General features: G+C 43.3%; 1 protein-coding gene across 2 annotated transcripts in view; it reads right to left on the bottom strand.

Moving 5' to 3' along the window:
• Window positions 1–418: 418 nt before the first annotated feature.
• Window positions 419–23,574, bottom strand: part of ST8SIA6 (ST8 alpha-N-acetyl-neuraminide alpha-2,8-sialyltransferase 6) — a 41,712-nt gene continuing 18,556 nt past the window's right edge. The window contains exons 4-9 of one of the 2 annotated variants that reach the window (XM_083705070.1): window positions 20,544–20,630; window positions 9,340–9,484; window positions 7,838–7,947; window positions 6,988–7,080; window positions 4,542–5,016; window positions 419–3,963 (exon numbers count right to left, since the gene is read on the bottom strand). In XM_083705070.1, the coding sequence (XP_083561196.1) occupies window positions 4,548–5,016; window positions 6,988–7,080; window positions 7,838–7,947; window positions 9,340–9,484; window positions 20,544–20,630 (904 nt within the window). In that variant the 3' untranslated portion in view covers window positions 419–3,963; window positions 4,542–4,547. Of the gene's footprint in view, window positions 3,970–4,541; window positions 5,017–6,987; window positions 7,081–7,837; window positions 7,948–9,339; window positions 9,485–20,543; window positions 20,631–23,574 lie in introns of both variants that reach the window. The other variant, XM_083705071.1, reaches the window with a different exon arrangement.

The raw sequence follows: 23,574 nt of genomic DNA, 5'->3' as shown, positions 1-23,574 counted from the left end.
GAGCCTAGGACTTGCCAATCAGAAGGTTAGCGGTTCGAATCCCCGCGATGGGGTGAGCTTCCATTGCTCGGTCCCTGCTCCTGCCAACCTAGCAGTTCGAAAGCACGTCAAAGTGCAAGTAGATAAATAGGTACCACTCCGGTGGGAAGGTAAACGTGTTTCCATGCACTGCTCTGGTTCGCCAGAAGTGGCTTAGTCATGCTGGCCACATGATCCGGAATCTGTACGCCGGCACCCTCGGCCAATAAAGCGAGATGAGCACCTCAACCCCAGAGCCGTCTACGACTGGACCTAATAGTCAGGGGTCCCTTTACCTTTTTAAGTCCATTTTGAAGCTTACTGTCTAGTAAGTGTGCTTAGGACTGGAGTCTTACTGATCTGGCTGAAGGCATGTGTATAATCTAGTGGAAGACATGGCTATAACAAGGCGTTGTTGTTTTTTTAATTTCCAAATAAAATTGCAAAAATATTCCAGTTCACATCTAGTTAGTGCAACATCCAATGAGTGCAACATCCACTGTATACACCATGACATGAAAGCAAACAGTCTTTGGCACTGAGGCACTTCATCAATACAGAGCATCAACGACATCATCTGGCTGACAATAAAACTTTACCTCAAAGTACAATAAAATTAAAAACAGAAGTATGGCACAGCACTCCTCTCAATACATCACACAGAAAGAGAAGTTATCCATACATTAATACAGTCAGACGCTTAGCAACAGTTTCAAACAGACCATAATATCACATTTAGATTTTAAAGCATCAAATGCCTCCTGGCAACACCGGACCTTTCGATGGAGGAGATTTCCTAGAGCAGAAGACTATCCATGGCTACCAGCCATGATGGCTATGTTCTACCTCTGCTGGGAATCCTAGGTTTGAAGAGTGCTGTTGTGCTTGGGCCCTGATGCTGTGCTTGGGCTTCCCATTGGCAGCTGGCTGGCCACTGTGAGAACAGGATGCTGGACTAGATGGGCCATTGGCCTGATCCAGCTGGCTCTTCTTTTGTTCATACAGTAACATGAAAAAGGGAGGTCCCAATACAGTGAGAGTTGTAGGAGACAAGAAGCTGCAAGTAGTTACTACAATTTTCAAGTATAAATATCCCGAAATGCAACGTTCGTCAATCTTGGCCAGCCTACAGCTACCTGTTGCTCTCTGGCTGTTTTAGACTTCAATCCCCATTAACTTTGGCATGTGATTGAATCTTTAGTACAAAATAGCCAGAGGGCACCAGGTTGGTGAAGCCTGATAGTATCACATGCCGAAAGGAAAGGATATCCAAATATTTACTGAGATACGTAAAATGGTCTTTTAAAGACAACCTTTCAACTATAAATGAAAGACGCCTGTTGTTGTCGTCACAGGGCGAGAAAAGTCTGTATAAGGATTCCCTGTAAGGACCTTGTTCAGCAGTTGACCCTCTGTGGGATTCACAGCTCAATAGCTCAGTCGGAAGAGCGTGAGACTCCTAATCTCGGGGTCACAAGTTTGAGCCCCATGTTGAGTAAAATATTCCTGCATGGCAGGGGGTTGGATAAGATGACCTTCGTGATCCTTTCCAACTCTGCAATCCTAAAATTCTACAACTCTGTGTCTGTGGGAGATAAACACCCTGTGTCAGATGCGGACGACACATCTTGTCCCAACAACCCATTTCCTCACATTCTAAACCCACTGTACCATACTCACGATTGCAGAGAAACTTTAAAAATTGAGTTTCCGGCAGTGCTTTTTTTTCAGGGGGTACTCAAGGGTACGCAATACCAGCACCTTTTTGTTGCTGTTAAAAACAACAGTACAGTGGCACGTACTGTAACAACAACATGGTGAGTATTGGCTCCTGTTTTTTTTAGAAGGAAAAAAAGCACTGGTTTCTGGTGATACTATACGTCCAGTAATGTAAACAGTGTGCAGTATCGAGTGTGTGTGTGTTAGCATGCAATGCAGGGGTGGTGGGCATTTTTCAATCCAAGGGCCACATTCTTTTCAGGCAACCTTCTGGGGGCCATATGCCAGCCAGTGTTGGTGGTGCCAGAGGACTGCCAGGTGTCCTTTGTCTTATGGCCTGCCAGATGTCTGACACCCAGCCAAACATTTACGGTCTCAGAGGAAAAAGTTGGGTTTATCAAGCCCCCAGTGGACTTCCATTCACAGCTAGGTTAGACTGCTTTCTGCTTGTTTTGCCCAAATTAAGCCCAACATAGAACTAGCCTCCATTTCTGAAATTGCTATGTCTATGTCCATGTGAAAAAGAACCCTCCCTCGTTTTCCTCACCTAGGGAAGACTCAACCCACAGAGTTATTTCGGAAGCCATGCTCCTTATTAGATGACAGAGGTCTACAAATGGCCTGAAAATGTTACTCTAGGGGCATATGATGGTTTTTTATTAGGTAACATTATGTACCTTATTCCCTCTTGACTCATATTGATAGAAGAAAATTTAATCAGGGCTTTTAAATAATTTAATTCTAATAGGTAGTCTGATGAAATGAGCATTAAGAATTTAAACGTAGAAGCCCAGTGTGAAGCTCTTCTGTAAAACATGCATCAATTAGAGACAGATGTAGCTTTTGAAAAATATACCTTGATTCACAGGTGCACAAGATGGAGCCTGGAACCACAGCAACCTTTCGTGACAGAAAGCTGGTAAGTCAGAAATTCTCATGAGCTGATGGGGTCTGTGGATAGCTGCCCCGTGTGGCGAGAACATGATGTTCAGGTGGCAGTTTCTCTGTGAAGCACTAACTCTGTTCACTTAAACTAGATAGAAAGGAACATGAGACAGTGTCCTATTCCAGTTAGCCCTTTTGAGCAACAAGGTCTTCCTGAGCTCCTGGCTCACCTCAGAGTCCTGCCCACAGCCCCATCCTAACACATAGGCCAACAATTAACAATCTAATTTTGCTTTACCTTCTAACTTGCCTCCCTTCATTATGTCATCTGTGTAGTCCATAATTTCCTCCCAGTAGGGCTGACTTCCAGAACTTAAGTCCAGTTGGAGGCAGCATCACCTTGTGGGTCAAACTGCAAGGAGGTAAGCCATAGGCAAGGGGGAGAATTTTGTGCTCCTCACACAGGCAAGGGGAATATTTCACTCTCCTCACCCGAAAGTCCCATTGGCTCTTAAAACTGGAACAATACGCTGTATGACTGGAGGATGCCTGGCTTTCAACAAACAGATATTTTTCCACACACCTCTTCAGCTCAACTACGAAGTGGGTGTGGGTGTCTCTTTAAATGGAAAAGGGGGAAGTTGAAATAAAATTGCTTATATTTCCTTGTTGCACTTTGTTGTTTTAGACAGCCCCACCCCACCACAGCTCCAGCTCTGATGCCACAAGTGAGAATAAAGGATAAATTAGCTGGCCTGTCACATCTTGTTCATGCTGGAGATGCTGGAGATGCTCGAGCAGGTATTCAAGCCCTTTCTCCATGTTAAAAGAAATCATTATGACAAAATGTAGGAGACCTGGAGCACAGTCCTTTGTATACAACAATGAGGAGGTAAAACTGTTTGTGGGTTGCGGCGCTTCAGACTGCCAGCTGAAGATGTAACCACGTGTAATTGTTTGCAGATCAGCAAAATGGTGCAGTCATATTATAGCTGCAAGATACTAAGACAGACTGCTTCTTAGATGGCATAAACAAAAAGAATAAATAGTTTTACAAATGTAACTGCCAGCTATCATCCTGAGATTTGGCTTTGTTCTCTCTCGTGGATATTCTGGGTTTTGTAAAAATTTTGTTTCCATATAAGAAAAAGGGCAGGTTACAGTAATCTAAAGTCACACACGCCACTATGGTAGGAAAAAAAAGGAAAAGACTGCCATCCTGAAGTGCAAAATACTTCTGAATTATAGTAGCACAATTTAATGCTCACAAGTTGACATTTGATCAAATCCAACATCAAACCGCAGCGGTGCATACAAATTCTCTTCTTAGCAATCATCACTCTGGAACTGAAAGAAGAAAATACGCCACGACTATTATTAATTTGTGAGCAAACCGTACCACATGTGCATCACAAGCTACAGTTGGCATTTATCTGCCTCTGGGTTAAAAAGGGTGAGGGGTTAAAGAGAAGTCCAAATGAATAAATCAGCTTGCATCACTTCACTGATGAATGAGCAGTCAGACAAGTCACTTCAGTTTTGTCTCAATTTAAAATCCCCTATTGCTTCTCTGGCATTTGGTGATTAATCAAACATAATGTAATTTTGGCCACTCTCACTTTTTCTTTTAAAGCAAGAAATGGCCACCTTATAGGGCTGCCCTGCAAGTTACACAGCAGGCTCAATCATTGCAAGAACATCCAGGCCAGGCTGGAATTTTCTGCCTAAAACATTTGAAGTGGGGAAACTTTAGCCCTCCAGATGTTGCTTGATTGCAAATCCCATCGTACATGACCATTGGCCATGCTGGCTAGGGCTGGGAATTGTAGTCCAACAACATCTGGTTCCCCATCCCCGATGCGAGGCATGGGACTCCCCTGGCTTAATGAAATGCAGGACATTCCCACAAAGAAACCTACCTTGGCCTAGTCAGTTAGACATTTGCCAAACTGCAGCTTGAGGATACCCCTTCCATGGAGCTGGAGAATCTGGCTGTACTCTTTAGGCATTGCATGGAAGCCAGGCTTGGGTAGCTGGTTGTCATAGTAGTGGTGGCTAATAGGCATGCCCTCGATGCTTTTTGAGAAAGGCCAGAAGCCATAGAGCTTCACGTTCTCACACAGTTCCACAGCCGCACTGGTGATCATAAAGCCTGAAGACAACCGATAGGCTTTGACGCCCTTAGTCCTCCAGAACTGGGCAAGATTTCTGAGATATCTGGGATAGAAAAATATGGCCTCCTGCTTTGCGCTGAACTCTTTCAGAGTTTGGTGCACTTTGAAAGAAGCTGCTGTGTTGCTCCTGAAGGAAAAGGCAGGGAGCAAAAGGAAAGCTTCACCATAGCTTGCAATGTTCTCCAGGAAGGTGAGTTTCTTTTCATTCAGTTTGTTATATCTGCAGAGACGAAAAGACATGTGAAAAATTTTCATCAGTACAGATACTCTGGGTGCGATTGAGTGGGGTCAATTATTATATTTTATAAACTGCTCACCACTGGAAACAGAATGAGAATTAAATCCCACCTATATAAACAACAGGAGCGATGCCCTGTTCAGTCCTGTGAGACTCTAGCTGCATTTCCTTAATTTTCATATTATATTTGAGCTTTTACATGATGCGAAAGCCGCTTCCAGAAACAGCATGGAATATAGCGCAATTCCATATTATTTGCAAATGGTTCCCGCACCCCACCCCTGGAAGCAAATAACATGGAAAAGAAGACTAAATGTTGCCCCATTTCTGTTTATTTGCTATTTATTATCTAATCAACACACTTTGTATGGCAAAACTAGCTGTTGTACTGAGTTATGGTGGTAGTGTTTGTGTGCCAAACTATAGTTTAAAAAGGTAAAGGGACCCCTGAACATTAGGTCCAGTCGTGGCCGACTCTGGGGTTGTGGCGCTCATCTCGCTTTATTGGCCGAGGGAGCCAGCGTACAGCTTTCGGGTCATGTGGCCAGCATGACTAAGCCATAGCAGTATATAAATTTAATAAATAATAACAAACACAACAACAAGCAAGTGTGGTGGTGCACAGTAAGAAAAATGAGGCCACTTCACTTCTCTCACAGTCCTGCTGCTGCTCCGCTACTAGGAAGTAAGCTATGGTTTGTCTTATGTTATAGGTCATGAGTGCCTGAGCTCATGGTTTCTTTCCTACAAAGTAACCACAAGCACTTAACCACAAGCTTGGAGTGAAACCATGGCTTAGCTCCCAATGGTGTGGCAAGGGAGAAGTAGGTGTGGTTTTTTTTTTAAAAAAAACTGTGCACTAGCATGATTGCTTGTTCATGTTAAACCATACATAGTTTGGCTTAGTGCCACATGTGAGCTAGGCCAGTACTCTGAGCTACTTGGAGACTTTTTCTCTCTCTCAAGTGGTTTATATAATTTCTATGAACACACACACATTAAAATAACTTGGTGAATGTGAAAGATTCTGGAAGCAGAACCTGACTGCCATTTAGATCTGGGATGGCAGAAGTCCTCTGCAAGTGATTATTTCAGAACCTTTGCAAAAGCAGTATGTCCCACCTGCTGCAGCCTGCTGGAAAAGGGGGAAAGAGACAAAGGAGAGGCTGAAAGAATGGAGAGAAAATGGGGGTGGCGGAAAAAGAGAGAGTGCAGGTTCAGACTAAGGATGGGCAAAAACCTGAAGTTTAGTTTCTCGTTTTTCCAGTCTTAAGTTCAGTTCTTCATGTATTAACAACAGACCGTTGTTTCATGTCCTCAAGAAAATTCAGTGTATCTTAGTGTGAATTTCTCCTAATATACATATTTTTGTACATAGTTTAAGCCAATGAACACATTTTTTTTCAATGTCATTTCCCCTAACAAAACATTACTTTCACTAATATTTGCATTTCTGTGCACACCCTCACCCTGGTAAAAATGAATTGGCTGGAGCACAGCATTGCAACATTTGGAGAAGTGTGAATTTCAAAGGACAGTGATGTGTTGGATAATGTGAATTAGGTAGATTAGCCTTGAAATGGGAACTGAATCGAATTTTCCCCCAACCCCTTGTTCTGCCACTGCCCCACCATTAGCATGCAACACCCCCCCCAATGGTCACCCCTGATTTAGATGGTGGCTATGATTTTTGCCGCACAGCTGAGAATTTGTGGGAGCAGAATCGCAAATGGCTGCTTTATTCCTTTCACCAAAGCTTCAGCTCTTTCCAAAAGCACGAAAAGCTTAAGGGCTTTCAATCTGCATTAGGCTGCCAGTTAAAAGGGAGCTTGGGACCGCTAACGAAGCAATTGCAATTCAGTGGCTGTAGTGGTGACATGCCGATGCGTTTCTCTAATGGAGAATCAAGCAATTAAACACGAGTCACACAAAGAACATTGCAGTCATACTCACTTCTGTGCTATGATGCTCGGGTTGACTGTCACAAGGTTTGTCTTGTTGCCAACATCTTGACTGATGCTTCCCATTGTTGGGGGAAGGTTACACCTGAAGTTTTACAAGAGCCGTTTAGGAGCCACTTCAAACATACGATTGTTATAGCATCCAGACATCTCTTCAACATGTCACTTGAGTCTGTTCCCTACAGCTGCAGTCCTAGGCACACGTAACTAGGAAGCAAGCTCTATTGTCTGCAGTGGGACTTTCAACATGCATCTGCTGTAAATATTGTACACACAGGGCCAGTCCAGCCATGAGGCAAGGTAAGGAGACTGCCTCAGGTGGCAGGATCCACAGGGACAGCAGATCCTGATGTAGATATTTACACACACACAACAGTGGCAGGGCAACAGGAGACCCCTCTTTCTGTGCATAGTAGCCATTCTCTTAACAAAAGCAAACCTAAGAGTTAAACTAGATGTGGCACTAAATGCAGATGCCACTGCCAGGTTTCATCATCATCATCATTGGGACATTTTTGTCTGAACCACAGCAAACAGGGAGCGGGTGTTGAATTTCCTGTCTCTCACTACTATTAGCCTCAGCTCTCACAGACCCTAAGAGAACAGAAATGTCACCTAGGAACTGACCACAGATATGCTCGTGTGAGCTACTTACATATTTCAGAGCACATTTCTGCTCTTCAAAGTGGCCAGAAATTTGTCCTTAAGTAGAAATCATGCACTTCTGATAACATGTCTGAGGCTTATGAAAACGGGCAAGAAAAACTGCAAAAATAAGGATGCCGGTGTCAGAGTGCCTATGTCCCTGTGCAAGGTATGCATCACAGTTTAGAGTTTCTTACCTAAATACAAAGTCGGATTTATCAATTTCTGCTCCACAGCTGGAGTTCTTGAGGATCCCCCCATTTCCAACCACGGCACAGTTCTTGAATGGGTAATCCAGGGGCTGTGACTAAAAACACAAACAATGGGTGCACTCTGTTCTCGCATAGCAGAACCAAGAGTTCATAGGTCCTGTGTCCACCACCACTAATTCTAATAAGCTGCTATAAAAGTTATTTATTGATCATTGGTCTGAAAATGATGATGGAGCCTTCACAGCCTGGGGATGCTGGAATCAGTCAGATATGCCTAGGAACATCTCTTTATATAGGATCTGGCTGCTATTCCTTCTAACCCATTATTGTCTACATTGACAGTAGCTCTCCAGGGTTCCAGGCAGAGGTCTATCCCAACCCAACATGGGGATGCCATGGATTGAACCTGGGATCTTCTGCATGCAAAGCAAATGCTCTACCACTGAACTATGGTTTCTTCCTGGGCCCTGAGATCATCAGCTGAGACCCTTCTTCTTCAAGGGCCCCTACAATCTGAGATGCAGAGGGTGGCTCCAAAGGAGATGACCTCTTCTGTGGAATGTCCTTTCCAGAGAGGCTCACCTTGGTGCCTTTGTTAACATTCTTTAGGCACCAAGCAAAAAAGGTTTTAGGTCTTTCAAGTTCTACTCGGAATAGACCCATTGAAATTGATGGACCCAAGTTAGTCATGTTAATTAATCTCAGTGAATGTACTTTGAGCAGAACTAACTTTGAATACAACACATTGATTATACTTTTTAATTTCTATCTTAATTGGAGAGTTAGGGTGGTGGCTTTCAACTGTGTGGGGATCATTTCATGGCTCTCTCTATCCTATGACATTTGCCTTAAACTGTGTTAATTTCTGCTTTGACGTGGTTGTTTCGATTTACACCTTTTTTGTGTTGCTCTTGACTGGGCTTCTTTGGGAATTTTGGTTCTAATTGGCCCATCACCCACAGAACTCTGGCTATTAGGTTACTGATAAATGAAGAAAAAAGAGGAATAGAGCAAAAGTATTGAGGGACAGCACCACAGAGGTTTCCTGTAGATGCCCCACTTGATTGAGTATTCATCTTGATTTGCTTGCATGGAGGTTAAACTATGCCAACTTTATTGTTTATTCTGATTTATTTGTGGAGAGCTTATATGGCACAGAGCATTCCTCCTGCTTTCATCCTGAGTTGCTTGTTGGGTACTAATGCATCTCCCAATGAATCATTCATTCATTCCACCCTTTCCAATGGATTTCCCCATCACTTTCCTAATCACAAAAAGTTGTTTTTTAAACGATTTGTTGCACTAAGGCAACAGATTGCTTTAATCTACTTTAATTACACAAACCTACACTTCTTGATATGTGCTTGAGCCCTTCTTGCAAAATACTGGTTCTGGAGGCACCCACAGAATACCAAAGGATTGAAGGTGTGTGTGTCTTTCAGATTACATTTTTATGGCCATGAAACCATCCAAGGAACTCTTATTACCTCAGGCAGCATTCTGAATATATCCTCTGTGATGTGAATGGTTTTCTTGTTGTCCACTTCATAACTCATGTTGCTTCCCAGCGGGGTATTATTTTGAGAAGCGATAAAGTTGTGAGCAGCATCGCAGCACGAGGCAAGCTCTGACCTGCACAACAACAATAAATAAATGATCAGCATAATAAATGTTGTGGGGGAGGCAAAGAAACACAAAACAAAACCAGCTTTATTACGCGTGGCCCTTGGCAGCACCCAGTGCATCTGATTGTAATAGAGGAGGGAAGAGGAGGGATGCAAGACCACAAACAACTCTGCTGAGAAGCCAGGCTCCTCGCTCCATCACCTGTCACCTGGTAGAAGCTGCCCCAGGACACTCCAGTAAAGGAGGAAAGAAAAGGGTGAGGAACCACCCCATCCATACAGCAAAGAGGCACAGAGTTTTTTCTTTGAATTTTTCCACGATAGTCATCAGAAGAACTTGGAACAAAGAACTTGCATCTGACTTTCCTTATTTCCTCCTTCCTTCCAATCCGCTTTCCTTTTTTGTTGTATCCTTTTAGGCTCTAAGTCTGAGACCTTACTTTTTTCCATTTTAGCTGATCAACACTGAAAACTCAACTTCAAAGAGGCTCCCTTTAACTGATGGTCATCAGATTGTGAGGGGTCATTTACGTCTCCATTTGCCATGTTGCTTTGGAAAACAGCAATCAGGTTTTCAATTGCTGTTCTGATTTAGTGCTAAACAGTGGGGAGGTTTTGCAGGGTGGAGGCAGCATCAGGGGAAAGGCAAAACTACTTGGACGGAAGTGTGGAAAACCCCTCAGTTAAATGAAGGTGCTCCTAACACTAGAGCATTTCCCCCTCTGCAGAAAAAGTTTGCATTCCAGGCACTGAGAAAGTGCTTTGAATACAAAACTACTTCCCTGGAAAGAAAGAAAAAAGATTCATTTTTAAACTGGACATTTGTGTCCCCCACTCCCCAAGAAAGTGCTTGAATATGTAGGAAGTGCTTTGCATCCATGCTGCTTCCGCCAGCTCTCTTGGCTGTCTGTTGTGCCAGCAATTTTATTTTTTTTTAAATTTCATTCATGCTTTGACCAGCCCAGTCACTACCATGAAGAATATGGTGCAGAGCTGCCAATGTTAAGTCATGGCAGAAAAATATGAAATTGAACCTATGAAGTTGACCATTTCAATGCAGCTCTAAGCTGAATTCCTGCTTTCCAAAGGTATTCTGGAGTCTTTGCATGCAATCCAAAGAGAAGTTTAGGGCAGCACAGTTCACGTTTGGGCTTTCAAGATCTGAGCATCAACTGAAATGCCTTTGTGATGGATAACGTTCATTAGCAATGATGGTGCACACCTCTTCTTTATTGCCCCCAGCATAAAAGGGAATGCTTCAATATAATCGGAAACAGTCTAGCATAAAAGAACTAATAAGAAAAGAATTGTTTCCAATTAATGTTATGGTTTAGCTAATGTGATAAAACACAGTCAGGCAGTGCGATATTAATGCGACGCAACGCTGTGCCACAAAGGGAATAACAGAAGAGCAGTTTGAAATTATTCATTTTTCTTTCTTGAGAGATCAATAAACACAATAAAACTTGATGACGTTCTGCAGTAGAGACATTCTCTTTTGGGGGGATCATATACAATGAGTAGAGGTCCCTTCAGTTAAATTCCCAGCAACTTAACCATCCTTGACATTGGACTTTGCATGAGTTTATTATCATTTATAATGCTTTATGAAACAAATAAGTTGGCTTTTCTAATCATTAAAATGTCCAAAGTCAAGCAAAATAAAAGAACAGAACAGAAGAAACACTAAGGTTTAAAACAAACACAACTCATAAAACCAGCAACAGCAAAATTTTCATTAAAATACTCAGGCTGACAATGGCACCCTTATTAAACTGAAAGGTTTTCACTGCTGGCAAACTCACAGGTTGTGTGAGGCAGGCTGCATCAGACCAGTTCTGATGTTTACAGAAAAAAATGGCATTATCTAATGAGCAAATACCTTTCTGTGTACCCTAGAGCTATTCCTGCTGTTTTTGTAGACTGAGACTGAGCTCATCCGTCTTATCTCTCTTTCTTGCAGCCAGATCCTATGGATCAGCTTCGCATGTTGCAGCACAAATCACAATTTGCTCCATGGCAAATTGTAGTCCCAAAACATCTGGAGGGCCGAGTTTGCCTATGTCTGTTCCAACCTGTGTTCTGTGCATGCAGTGCTGTTTCCATTCCGCTGCAGCTCAGTTTCTGACAGAGGCAACATTATTCTACACCATTAATTTCAGTTGAAAGGATAATTCATTTCAATACAAAGGAAATGCAATGCAAATAGGGGAATGGGACACACCTACAATTATGTATCATTTGCAGACTGAAAACAGCAACAGTGAATACTGAGCATATTTGTTGGATTGATTTTCATTCTGGATATAGGACAAATAAGGCAAAATGGACAATTTCAGCTTCTGTTTCCATTGGGATTCTCTGAAATCTCTAAAGCAGCAAATAAATATTTCTTTTGTTCTCCCAACACCACCATTCTGTACTTTACAACTGTTTCTACATTCCTGATACATTGGAGAGAGAAAGAAAGATCAAGCTAACCATGTTTTTTTTTAAAAAAATAATAATATGCAGTTTTGCATTTTATTTTTTAAAAACTCGCTTAAATCACAACACCATCATGACTACAGTTGACTTCCGATTAGCCTGATGCTTAAGCACATTTACCTGGGAAAGAGCATCGTTTTGTTGTAGGCATAATTTTAAAGTAACAATAACAAAATCATCTGTAACCATGGATGTGCCAGCTGGCCAGCCCCCCCAAGTAAAGAAGAAGAAAGGGAAGAAGAGGAGACCAGCACCAGTCCCAGGGGGCTCTGGCACATCCATGCCAGCCAAAGTGATGTTGTGGGTCTGTTTGCCACAACCATCATCACCTGCTGCTTTCTGGGCAGTCTTTTGGGTCCCCTATGTTGTGGCTCAAGGTCCAGCCTTCGCTGCCTCCCTGCTTCTGGGCTGAAGCACACAACTGAAACGTGTCCAGTTTGCAGCACAGAATGTATTCTGAAATAAAGCTCAAAATACAGGCAGTGAAAAGGAAGAACACACGTAACAATGCAATATTTATCCCACTTATTTCAAGGAAAACCGCTGGTTTCAGCAAAGACAACAAAGGATCTTGTGGCTCCTTAAAGGTAAAGGGACCCCTGACCATTAGGTCCAGTCGTGGCTGACCCTGGGGTTGCAGCGCTCATCTCGCTTTACTGGCCAAGGGAGCCGGCGTACAGCTTCTGGGTCTTGTGGCCAGTATGACTAAACCGCTTCTGGCGAACCAGAGCAGTGCATGGAAACACTGTTTACCTTTCCGCCGGAGCGGTACCTATTTATCTACTTGCACGTTGACGTGCTTTCGAACTGCTAGGTTGGCAGGAGCAGGGACCGAGCAACAGGAGCTCACCCCGTCGTGTGGCACCTTAAAGACTAACAAATTCATATTAGCATAAAGCTCATGGCTTATGGCGACTTACGTCTTAATAAATTTGTCAGTCTTTAAAGTGTCAAAAGAAGACTCTCTGTTGTTGTTTTTTGCTGCAAGAGGCTAACACCCTCTGGGAATCATTTCACTAATTACAGCCCTCAGTATAAACTTGTGGGACAATTAGAGTAATTCAGCTTTAGGGGAAGCTTGCTCACCAGCAGCTATATAAGTGACAGCCATACAATCTTTTAAGAAAGAATTGGGGTTCCTTGCTTGTTGCACCTGCTCAGCAAGTTTGCCCAGGCAAATGGTCTCTCAAACATTTATTAATCCACTGCTGTTTTGAAGCTTGCTTCCAATGATATGCTATGAACAGCTCTGCTGCTGCGTTGAATTGACTAAGAAGGTCTTTAGGCAGAAATTCAGGCTCATTAGATTCAAAATGATGGAGAACCATGGCTTTGGGAGTTACCTATAATCCAATGCTTAAAAAAAAATTATGGCAGTAACCAGCAGTCATGGTCACTTCTAGATGGCCTGTTTACTGAGCATTCATCCTGATTTCTTTGCAGGGAGATTAAATGACATTCACTATTTATTAAGCATTCATTTGAATTGGTTTGCAGGAAGGTTAGATGGTGATGCGGCAAAGCAAGGATTATCTCATATGTTTCAGTGCATTTTCCCATCCCTTTTCTTATCACAAAATCTTATCTTTCAGGGAAGCAGGTTTGTGGTGCAAGACTTTAATGACACAACCTGAATTTAACAGTATGTGATGGAATCTCACTTGAAAATACTGATGATCTGCAAACACCCCACGTTCCAGAACTCCCACACTATTGGATATTCCCACCAAATTGGATAGTTTGCATTCTGCACATGGTATAATGGCATTAGGGCATTTGAAACATCCACAATTATACTGACACCATTATAAATATGCTCCATGTATTCTATTATGGGGGACCAGCTCCTGCCAACCTAGCAGTTTGAAAGCACACCAGTGCAAGTAGATAAATAGGTACCACTGTGGCAGGAAGGTAAACAGTGTTTCCATGCACTCTGGTTTCCATCATGGTGTTCCATTGTGCCAGAAGCGGTTTAGTCAAGCTGGCCACATGACCTGGAAAGCTGTCTGTGGACAAACGCCGGCTCCCTCATCCTGAAAGCGCCACTGTGCTGGTCCAGGGGGGAGGTTACCGTGGGGCGAGGTCCAGGACCTGAATTGAGGGTCGGCAGACAGTCCTCCTCAGGTGAAGCGGGGTCCACAGCGGGAAGCCAGGCAAGGACAGGAACTCTGGAGGAAACAGGACTGGATGCTGGCCGAAACAGCTCATCAACGACGTTGCTCCCGCAACCTGGGACTGGGCTGACTGGCCTTTATCTTCTCTGAGGCCAGGGGCAGTCCCGGCCCCCAGGAGACCCACCTCTCCTGGCCTTAAGGCGAGCACTCCTCCTGGGAGAAACCAGTTCCCTTCGCCTCTCTGCCCTGAGCCTCTGCAGTTCAGGAGAGGCTGAAGGGTTACTGGGCCCAGGGGGAGACTCACCTGTAGGCACTGAGTCCTCAACCACCTCTGGAGCCAGAGTGGATTCACCTGGTGCCTGCTCCTGAGGAAGTTCAAAAAGGCTCATCCTTTACCGAAGAATCATAGCTCAGTAGTAGAGCACAAGCATGGTGGGCAGAAGATAAAAGGGTCCACCGGCAGACTCAGTTTCCCAACTCCAGCTTGGCTTGGGAGAAAAGCATGGGGTTGCAAGCAGAGCAAGTGCTCAGTATACCCTCACAAAATTTCCTTTCTCTAAAACCTGGACCCCCTTTCCCTATTTTGTGCATGACTGGACTAATGTGGGCTTAAGCAAATGGGTCTCCTTCCATCAGATGTAGATTGTGTCTATTATTATTATTATTATCAAATAAGAATATGGGGAGACTACAGAGAACTATACATTACGTTTCTAAAGAAAAGTCACACAGCTGTCTGACCTAAGGAAGAGTGGCTTTGGGAGGTGCTGGTTTTGAGTGGAGACGTGTTGGGGGAAAAGAGTACTTAACCCATGTCCTCTGTGCAGCTTCTGGAATTGCTTCCTCCAAGACTACTCCCTGCCCTCCCCATATTGCAGACCTTTGTAGGCAAATGCAAAGCTCCCTGTGGAACTGTTGGATGTGGTAGGAAGCAGCAGCTAAGTGGGGTTATAGTGGAGAAGTGGCTGGCAGGGAAAGGGATAAGCACTCCTCCCCAGGTTGATTCACTGCTTAATATCACCCACACCCGAAGCTACCATATTTTTCGCTCCAAAAGACGCACCTGACCATAAGACACACCTAGTTCTTAGAGGAGGAAAACAAGGGGGGAAATATATTCTGAACGAAACAGTAGATGTATGATTTTTGTGGTTCATGCTGTGGCCACAGACATGATATGTGATTTGACAGTGAGTTTGGGGTAGCCCAATGCAAAAATCCTGAGAATCCATGTGGATCTGTGCTTTGTAACCATGTTTTTGCGCCACTGCAGTCCCACGAAACAGTGGGTGCATGGGGGGAGGGGTTGTGCAGGCTGTAGCCATGGACATGCTATGTGATCTGATGGTGAATTTGGGATGACCCAATGCAAAAATCCTGAGGATCCATGTGCTTTTACCTCCCCCCTCCCAGGCAGCCTCCTTTATCACTGGTGTCCCTTATCTCCCTCCTGATCGCTTGCCGATCAGCTGCTCACTGGCTTCCTTTCAACACCCCCTTCCCTCTTTCTTTAAAAAAAAAAAGCACAATTTGTTTTTTCACCCCTGGGCAATTCAGCTCCAGGGACCATGCATTTGCTGCATAAGACGCAAATACATTTCCCCTTACTTTTTAGGAGGAAAAAAGTGTGTCTTATGGAGCGAAAAATATGGTACTTTCCTCCTGCTGCTTTTGTTTGATGTGCATCAAGTTCTGCCCTCAACCTTTCCTTCCTGTTTCAACAGTTGCTTTAGCTTAGAGTCATAACGGCCCTGTATTTAGGGCAGAAACAGACACCAAAAATGTAGGTTAATTAGTATGTCGTGTGGTTCACTGAGCAGCCGGAGAGAATTGATTTGTGACTGTGCTCTGTGATTGACATTTTCCCCTGTTTCAAACTTTTGGTTTTAAATTATGTGTCAGGGAACATTTGCTGGTGATGGATGTGTCAAGCCCTCTCTGCGTGATCACCACTGCAAGCTGCTCATTAATTAAATATCGGTCTTCTTGCATGTTCGATACAGTGCCAATAATAGATGGGAATGTGTGACAGGCTTCAAGAAAGCAAGTCACTAACATGGTGATTATAGCAGTGTAAGTCCTTTACACCCTGTTAATATTTAGAAGGAAATGTGAAAAGCTTTGATTTCTTCTACTTCCAAGTTTTATCTTCAGGTCTGTATTTATAAACTTGCTACAGATGTGTCATGGCTGTCCTCCTTAGCCTGTTTAGATCCAATATAAACTCAGCCCATTGTGTTCATGGTTGTTTTTTTCTGCTATGCATGGGAGTGCAGATCCCACACTGATGCAAATATCTGCACGCATTGATACCTCTTACCTAATGTAATGATACACTGCCAGAAAACACTGCCAGAGCTGCTTGCTGGTGGCTTTACCTGTGCCTGGCAACAAGTATTGGTGATCAACATGCAAAGCCCAAGGTCTGTCCTTCTCATATGCTGAGCAATGAGACAATGAGTAATATGAATTAACAAAAGCTGACTGGCATGCAGTTTGCTTATTTTTATTTCAATGTCCGTCATTTCTTTACTTCCTCCCAGCTGCCCAGTGGGCACAACACTTGCCCCACCCCCGGGCACCAGCAACCCACACTATGCCACTTGCTTTCTCCCCTTAAAGGACTTAAAGGACTAATTCACTCTGTTGCATGGAGTCAGTTTGCAAAGCCAGCCACGGGCTTAGGGATGGCTCATCTGCACATGGTCTATATACCATGGATAGAGTGTTGGAAGTGCAACAGGAGAGATCATTCAGTTAGTAAACTAAGGGTTACTTCTGTCAACAGTCAGCCAACTGGTGGGTGTGTTGCTGCCACCTAGATCAGACTACTTCAAGTAACTCATGCCTTGATTGGCTGTACAGTTTGGACGGTTTCTCCCCTTGCATGTTTTCCTGCTATGAATAACGCCTGACCTAAGAAAGACCAAACCCCTCTGTTTCTATCTCCTTGTGTTATACATTGTTCTTTACTCAGTAAAGTTTTATCAATTTCTTTTCTGTCTGGACTCTGTCTGCATTATTCAAACGATTCCACTAACATGGGGGACCTCGGGCCACGTCACCTATATCTAAACCATATTTTACCAGCTCTGCATTCTCAAGTGCTTTTGCTTGACCAAAAAGTGTCTTTTAAGTGTGAGAATGCCTCTTGCTTGCCCAGATGGAGAGATACATGTGTGCATAGAAGCCAACTCCTGGGGGCCAAGGTCACTTCCCCCCTCAGTAAAATATTTGAGGGTCCCCCAAAAAATTGATGGGCATTGCCATTTAAATGGTGTGCACGTGCCATGTCTTGAAATCAATTATACAGGGCATGGCTGCCTTGAATCCCCCCAATATTTCACTCAAGTTGGCACCCCTGTGTGCACGCGTGGAACATTTGACTTCTGCTTGGCTGGAACGTAGCCTACTGTATAAAAGGTTGGAATCAGTTGCCTCGCTCACTTTTGCTTCTGACCACCCCCAGAGCTGGCATGTGGCCACCTCTGTAGGTTTGTCCACAAGAGAATGCTCCCCAACTCTGGTCTATCTGCATAAAAGCCTGCTAGTGTCAGCCAAAAACCTACAGTTGACTTCCAGATGAAAGCCAGGCGCCTGCTGTGCGCATCATATTGCATGTGTGAAATTACACTTGGTTGGAGCATCCTTGCACAGACAGTCAGAGGCAGCAAATGGCCTGGATTGCCATTCCAAGTATCATCTTTGCTGGCTCAGTGCTGGGAAGCCAGAAAAAATGAGAAGAGTCTCAGTTATGCCACAGCTGTAAGGAGAGCAACTGAGCAGAATCCTATGGGCATCTACTGAGAGCCAGTGTGGTGTAGTGGTTAAGAGCAGTAGTTTCGTAATCTGGAGAACCGGGTTCGCGTCTCCGCTCCTCCACATGCAGCTGCGGGGTGACCTTGGGCCAGTCACACTTCCTTGAAGTCTCTCAGCCCCACTCACCTCACAGAGTGTTTGTTGTGGGGGAGGAAGGGAAAGGAGAATGTTAGCCGCTTTGAGACTCCTTAAAGGGAGTGAAAGGTGGGATATCAAATCCAAACTCTTCTTCTTCTTCTACTACTCAAAGTGAGATCTATTCTTTCAGTAGGACTTACTCCTAAGCTTGTAGAAGACTGCAACCCAAGGGTCATGATGAGCCTCCTCTAAGCAGCAGTTTCCTTTTCAAGACATTTCCATAGCGGAAACAGACTCCCCAAGAATGTTGGCACCCCAGATGGTTGGTTGATCTACTTCTCTAATGGGGGCACAGAGACATCAATCCACAACATGTGTGTCTTCACAATTACTGAGAAATTCAGGGGATGTAGTCGGTTCTAAGAGGAGAAGCCTGTTTTCTCAGATGTATTAAAAGATCAGAACTCTTGCCAGCCTCTGATGTGTTGTCAAAGCAAGATCTCTGTGAAATTTTAATATCCTGTTTCTGAAAAGTGCAAAAAGGAGAAGATATCGGGCGGGGGCAGGGGGAGTTACATGAAAACAGGCACTTGTTAAAGAAACATTTCTCCCTCAGAACCACCGGCAACTCAGCTGGTTATGTATGCAGAAACAAAAAGTCACCCTGCCTCATTCTATTAGAGGAAAATCAGACCAAAAACAAAAGCCTTAGATTCTGCCTCATTTTCTTAATTATCTTCCAGTTGCAGAACCTATAGTTTGAGTTTATATTGAAAAGCACATTAAAAATAAGTAAATCTGTGGGTTGTTTTTGAAACGCAACTAATTGGTAACCTTCTACAAAGATAATGTCACCGCTGCTGCATGCGAGTTATAATGAAATAGTTTTTCAAACTGTTTATCGGGTACTGTTTAAAATTAGCTTCCATTGCTCATTGCCACACATCTGCATCAAGAGTTCGGAGGCATGACCCAAAGCCCATCAAACTCAGAGGTAATAGTCTCAGTAACTTCAGACTTCAGTGCAGCTTAGAGCATTAATCACAGGGCGTTGCCTTCCCTAATCACCCTCGTAAGCTGGCGCCTCTGGCATGCCCAGTTCTCGTTCAGCTGCTTTGCAGAGTTTCACCCACCCCAAAGTGTTAAGAACATAAGACCCTGCTGGATCAGGCCCGCGGCCCATCTAGTCCAGCATCCTGTTCTCTCAGTGGCCAACCAGATGTCTGTGGGAAACCAGCAAGCAAGACCCAAACACAATAAGAACACCCCTTCCTGTGGTTTCCAGCAACTGACATTAAGCAGCATTGGGGACTCTGACCATGGAAGCAGAACTGTTTAATTATTATTTGCTGAGGTTTAATTTTACTGTTTACTATTAGATTCAGATGGATTGTTGAATGTTGCTTTGTTTGATATAAGTTGCTTATTTTAAAGTTATTGTGACATTTATATTGGATAAGATTGATACTATTAATGTTTGATGTTTATGTTTTAACATGCTTTTTATTAGTTTTCTTACTTAACAAACAAACACACACAATAAATGTATGTTTTTGTTGTTATTATTTTGGTTAATTTATGATGTTCGATGTTTTATGATGTTTTTATGTCTTGGAAGCTGCCCAGAAGTGGCAACCCAGCCAGATGGGTGGAGTATAAATGAATTATTATTATTATTATTATTATTATTATTATTATTATTATTATTATTTCCTTGATCATTCTGGTTGCCCTTTTCTGAACCCCCAAGTCCTACTTCCTCTATAAAGATGGTTCTGTTCTTCTGCAAACAGTTAGCTCTGCTGATACTTTCCTACTGCACTATACTGGGGTGTGCTTCTCTCCCCATCCCCTTGGCTACATAAGGACCACCACTCAGAGAACTAAGATCTTTGTTAGTGTGTATCAGATGTGTCCCAGCAATTCTATACAGGACCTCTGAGGTTTTCCACAGCAGTAATCTTCTCATCAGCAAAGAACATACTCTTTAAGGATTTGATAATTATGCTAGTTAACAGCTGCTAGAATAATAATTGCAAAACGTCGGAAGACTTCTCTTCTTCATCTCCTTGGATTCTGGTATCGGGAACGATATCAAATTGCTTTAATGGAAAGCTTCGCCCACAAGGTTGAAGTGCAAAGGCATGGGTGGAAGACAGATAAATCTCCTACGGTTGCCCACAAATCTACGGAATCTGTGTCATTGTTGAAAGGCACATGCCACCCATTCTCTATATGTAAAGAACGAACACTGCTTTTGAACCCACTGAAATAGCTTGGGTTAATTCTGCTATGCATTTCTTTATATAGTGAAGGTATTTAATTTATATCCTACCCTCCCTCCCAGGGCAGCAAGCAGTATTTCTATTCATTCCTTCAGCTTTTGCACTGCTGAAAATTGCCCTAATATAGCATTCTATTCCCAAAGCAGCAAGAAGCAGACAACTGTATGTTCTGTACAACAGATGTAAAAAAAACCCCAAGATTTTGATTATCTCAGTATATCACATTTTCATAGACAGCTCTCCTGCAGACAGTTTTGTAGAATTAAAGAAACAAACTTACCTGAATCTGGCATACTCTTGTGGCTTCTTCTTCCACGTACAATTCTGTAGTTTCCCAACTATCTGCAAATAATAGTCTTCAGAATATCTGAAAAGTTTAAAATAATGTGTTATCAAAAGCATACATTATTTTTTTTTTGCCCTTTAATACATGGTGTGGCATAGACCGCATCTGCACCATGCGTTTTTAGCATCCTTATAGCATTTTAATAGCCATGTCTTCCCCCAAAGAATCCTGGGAACTGTAGTTTGTAAAGGGTGTTGAGAATTGTTAGCAGCAACAATTCCCACCGAGGTTTAACAATCAGTCCCTCTTCCTAGGGAAACATAGATGAAAAGCTGCTTCTTGATCTCAGAAACAAATATGTAAATGTTGGTTAAAAACTGCTTTGAATGGCACAGTTCACCATCTTGATTCCAAGTGGCATCCAATTCTATCTAAACATAGATGAAAACCTGCTCCTTGATCTCAGGAATAATAATGTAAAATTTGGATATTTGAAGAGGTGTCCAGATGTGTAGAAATCAGACAGACAAACCACTTTCCAAAACACACAGCAGAAGATGAGCAATGGTTTTGAATTAAGGCCGAGCAGGCAGGTAAAAGGTCAGCAAGTGATGTGAGCTCTTCAAGTTGGAAATTTCCAGCTGAGCAACATGGACATTGCTCCACAGATCTCCACAGTATAATGGAATTGCTTCTGAAGAAAAAACCTGGCAGCCCTACTTGAAACAGTCTCTCTGAAACACACATCTCTTCCCATTTGTGCCACAGATAATCTCCTTCTTGTTGAACCAGGTTTTTAAACATTTATGATGTTTGGAGAGACAGGCAAGCCTTGTGAAGCAACATTCCGCCCTGCGCTGCCTTGAATGTTCATTTATTTATTTCTTGGGCTCTTTCAACAGCTTCCCTTTTGTGTTCAAGGCTGTTCAATATTTTTGTTGCAAAAATGCATGTTTGTCTGCCGAGACGCATTCTAAGCAGAACATCACATTCAGATGCAATGAGCCTCAGTGGCAAAGGAAGGCCTCACAAAGATGCAAGCCATTGAAATGTTTCGCCCCTTGATAAAGCATCTTGCAAACAAGACTTCATACGACTTTGAAAAACAAATATTCTGTGTGTTGGCTGCCAGTGCTAATTCTGTTTGTGCCTTGAAAGTGCAGCCATATTGAGTTCAGTGACGTTTACTTCCAAGTGGGTACATACCCTCCAACATTTCTCCGATGAAAATAGGAATGTCCTATTCAATCATCATCACCATCAGCATCATCGTCTTATTATTTATACCCTGCCCATTTGACTTGGTAGCCCTATCCACTCTGGGCGGCTTTCAACATATACAAAAACAAAATTAATCATTATTTTTTTTTAACAAGTTCCCTATACAGGGCTGCCTTCAGATGTCTTCTAAAAGTTGTAATCTACTTATCTCCTTTGCTTGGGAGGGTTGCATAACTCCATACTCTCCAACATAACTTATTTTCATTGCACCCTTCCAAAAATAGTGCAGGGTCCTGGTTTCCCAGCTCTAAAATAGGAGGGAAACATTGGTATACCTGGGGAGGTTCACACATCTTTCCCTATCCCAGCTCCCTGCTTTCAGCAGCTTCCTTTGATTGGGAATAAGGGAAAGATCCATTTAAAAAGAAATGGGGGAAGGGACCAAGAAAAGCTGGACTCCTGAATACATATACTGTAAGTTGTCTAAGCTGGACCTGTGTACATTTTTCAAAGTAAGGGTGTGTGCAATCTTATGCCCCAACAACACTGTCTGGGGACTCAACGCTAGGAGACCACCAGGAATCACTCACTGCTGGAGCAGCTCTGCTAGCTAGCAATAAGTAGCATGGGGGATTTCAAGAGCAGAGTGAGACCCCTCAGATCCCACTCACAAACACTCTGGCAATTATCATGTTAAAGTTCCCATCCTTGGCGGCCCCTCCAAACGATCACTGTTCTCTGCCACACCAGCTACACAGCCAGGATGAAGCAAGTGATTCCTACCAACTGGAGCCAATAATGGAACACGTCCAGCAGAACATCAGCCCCAGAAAACCATCATTGAGATGATGGCAATTTCATGCACGAATCACTTCCTGTGAAACACCCTGAAGCAAAAACAAAAACCTAAATAATAAACCATATATATTCATTCATTCATTCATAGGCCAATACAGATAATATTTCCTTTTTTAAAAAAATATTCACTGATAGTTAAAAGGTAAAGGACCCCTGGAAGTTTAAGTCCAGTCAAAGGTGACTATGGGGTTGCGGTGCTCATCTCACTTTTCAGGCCGAGGGAGCCGGTGTTTATCCACAGACAGCTTTCCGGGTAATGTGGCCAGCATAACTAAACCACTTCTGGTGCAGCCGAACACTGTGATGGAAATCAGAGCACACGGAAACACCTTCCTGCCACAGTGGTACCTATTTATCTACTTGCACTGGCGTGCTTTCAAACTGCTAGGTTGGCAGGAGCTGGAGCAGAACAACAGGAGCTCACTCCATTGTGGGGATTTGAACCACCAACCTTCTTTATTGGCAAGCCCAAGAGGCTCAGTGGTTTAGAGATAAGGCTCGTTGGAAGGGATGGTTTTCAATAGGGACTGAAGGGACCATGGCGATGGCACCTGCCTGATATATCATGAGAGGGAGTTCCGGCGGGTGGGTGTTGTCACATTCAAGGCCCAGTTCCTACATTACATGGAAAGGGTTTTCCTGATGAGATGGGATCTGCAGGAGTACAGTGATCGGCTGGGTATGTAAAGGGTGAGATCATCTGAGATGACAGGACAGGTGGCTGCTCTCTCTGCCTTGAAGGTCAGGCACCCTTACAGCACATATAAAGATAGCAGGTCATGAAGCCTTAAAGCCAAGAAGCGAGGGACTCTGCTGAATAGTTTTCTTTCTTCTTTTTGTAAAAGGGACACTTAGCAAAAGAGAGACCCAGAACAAACAGGATGAGCAGAACAGAATTGTTCTTAAAATACACATTTCAATGTAATAGACATTGACACATTGTAGC

This window comes from Podarcis gaigeae (assembly GCF_964106915.1).
Source record: "Podarcis gaigeae genome assembly, chromosome: 12".
NCBI classification, from domain to species: domain Eukaryota; kingdom Metazoa; phylum Chordata; class Lepidosauria; order Squamata; family Lacertidae; genus Podarcis; species Podarcis gaigeae.
The sequence above is the reverse complement of the archived record's forward strand: the minus strand, read 5'-3'. Positions and strand labels throughout refer to the sequence as shown.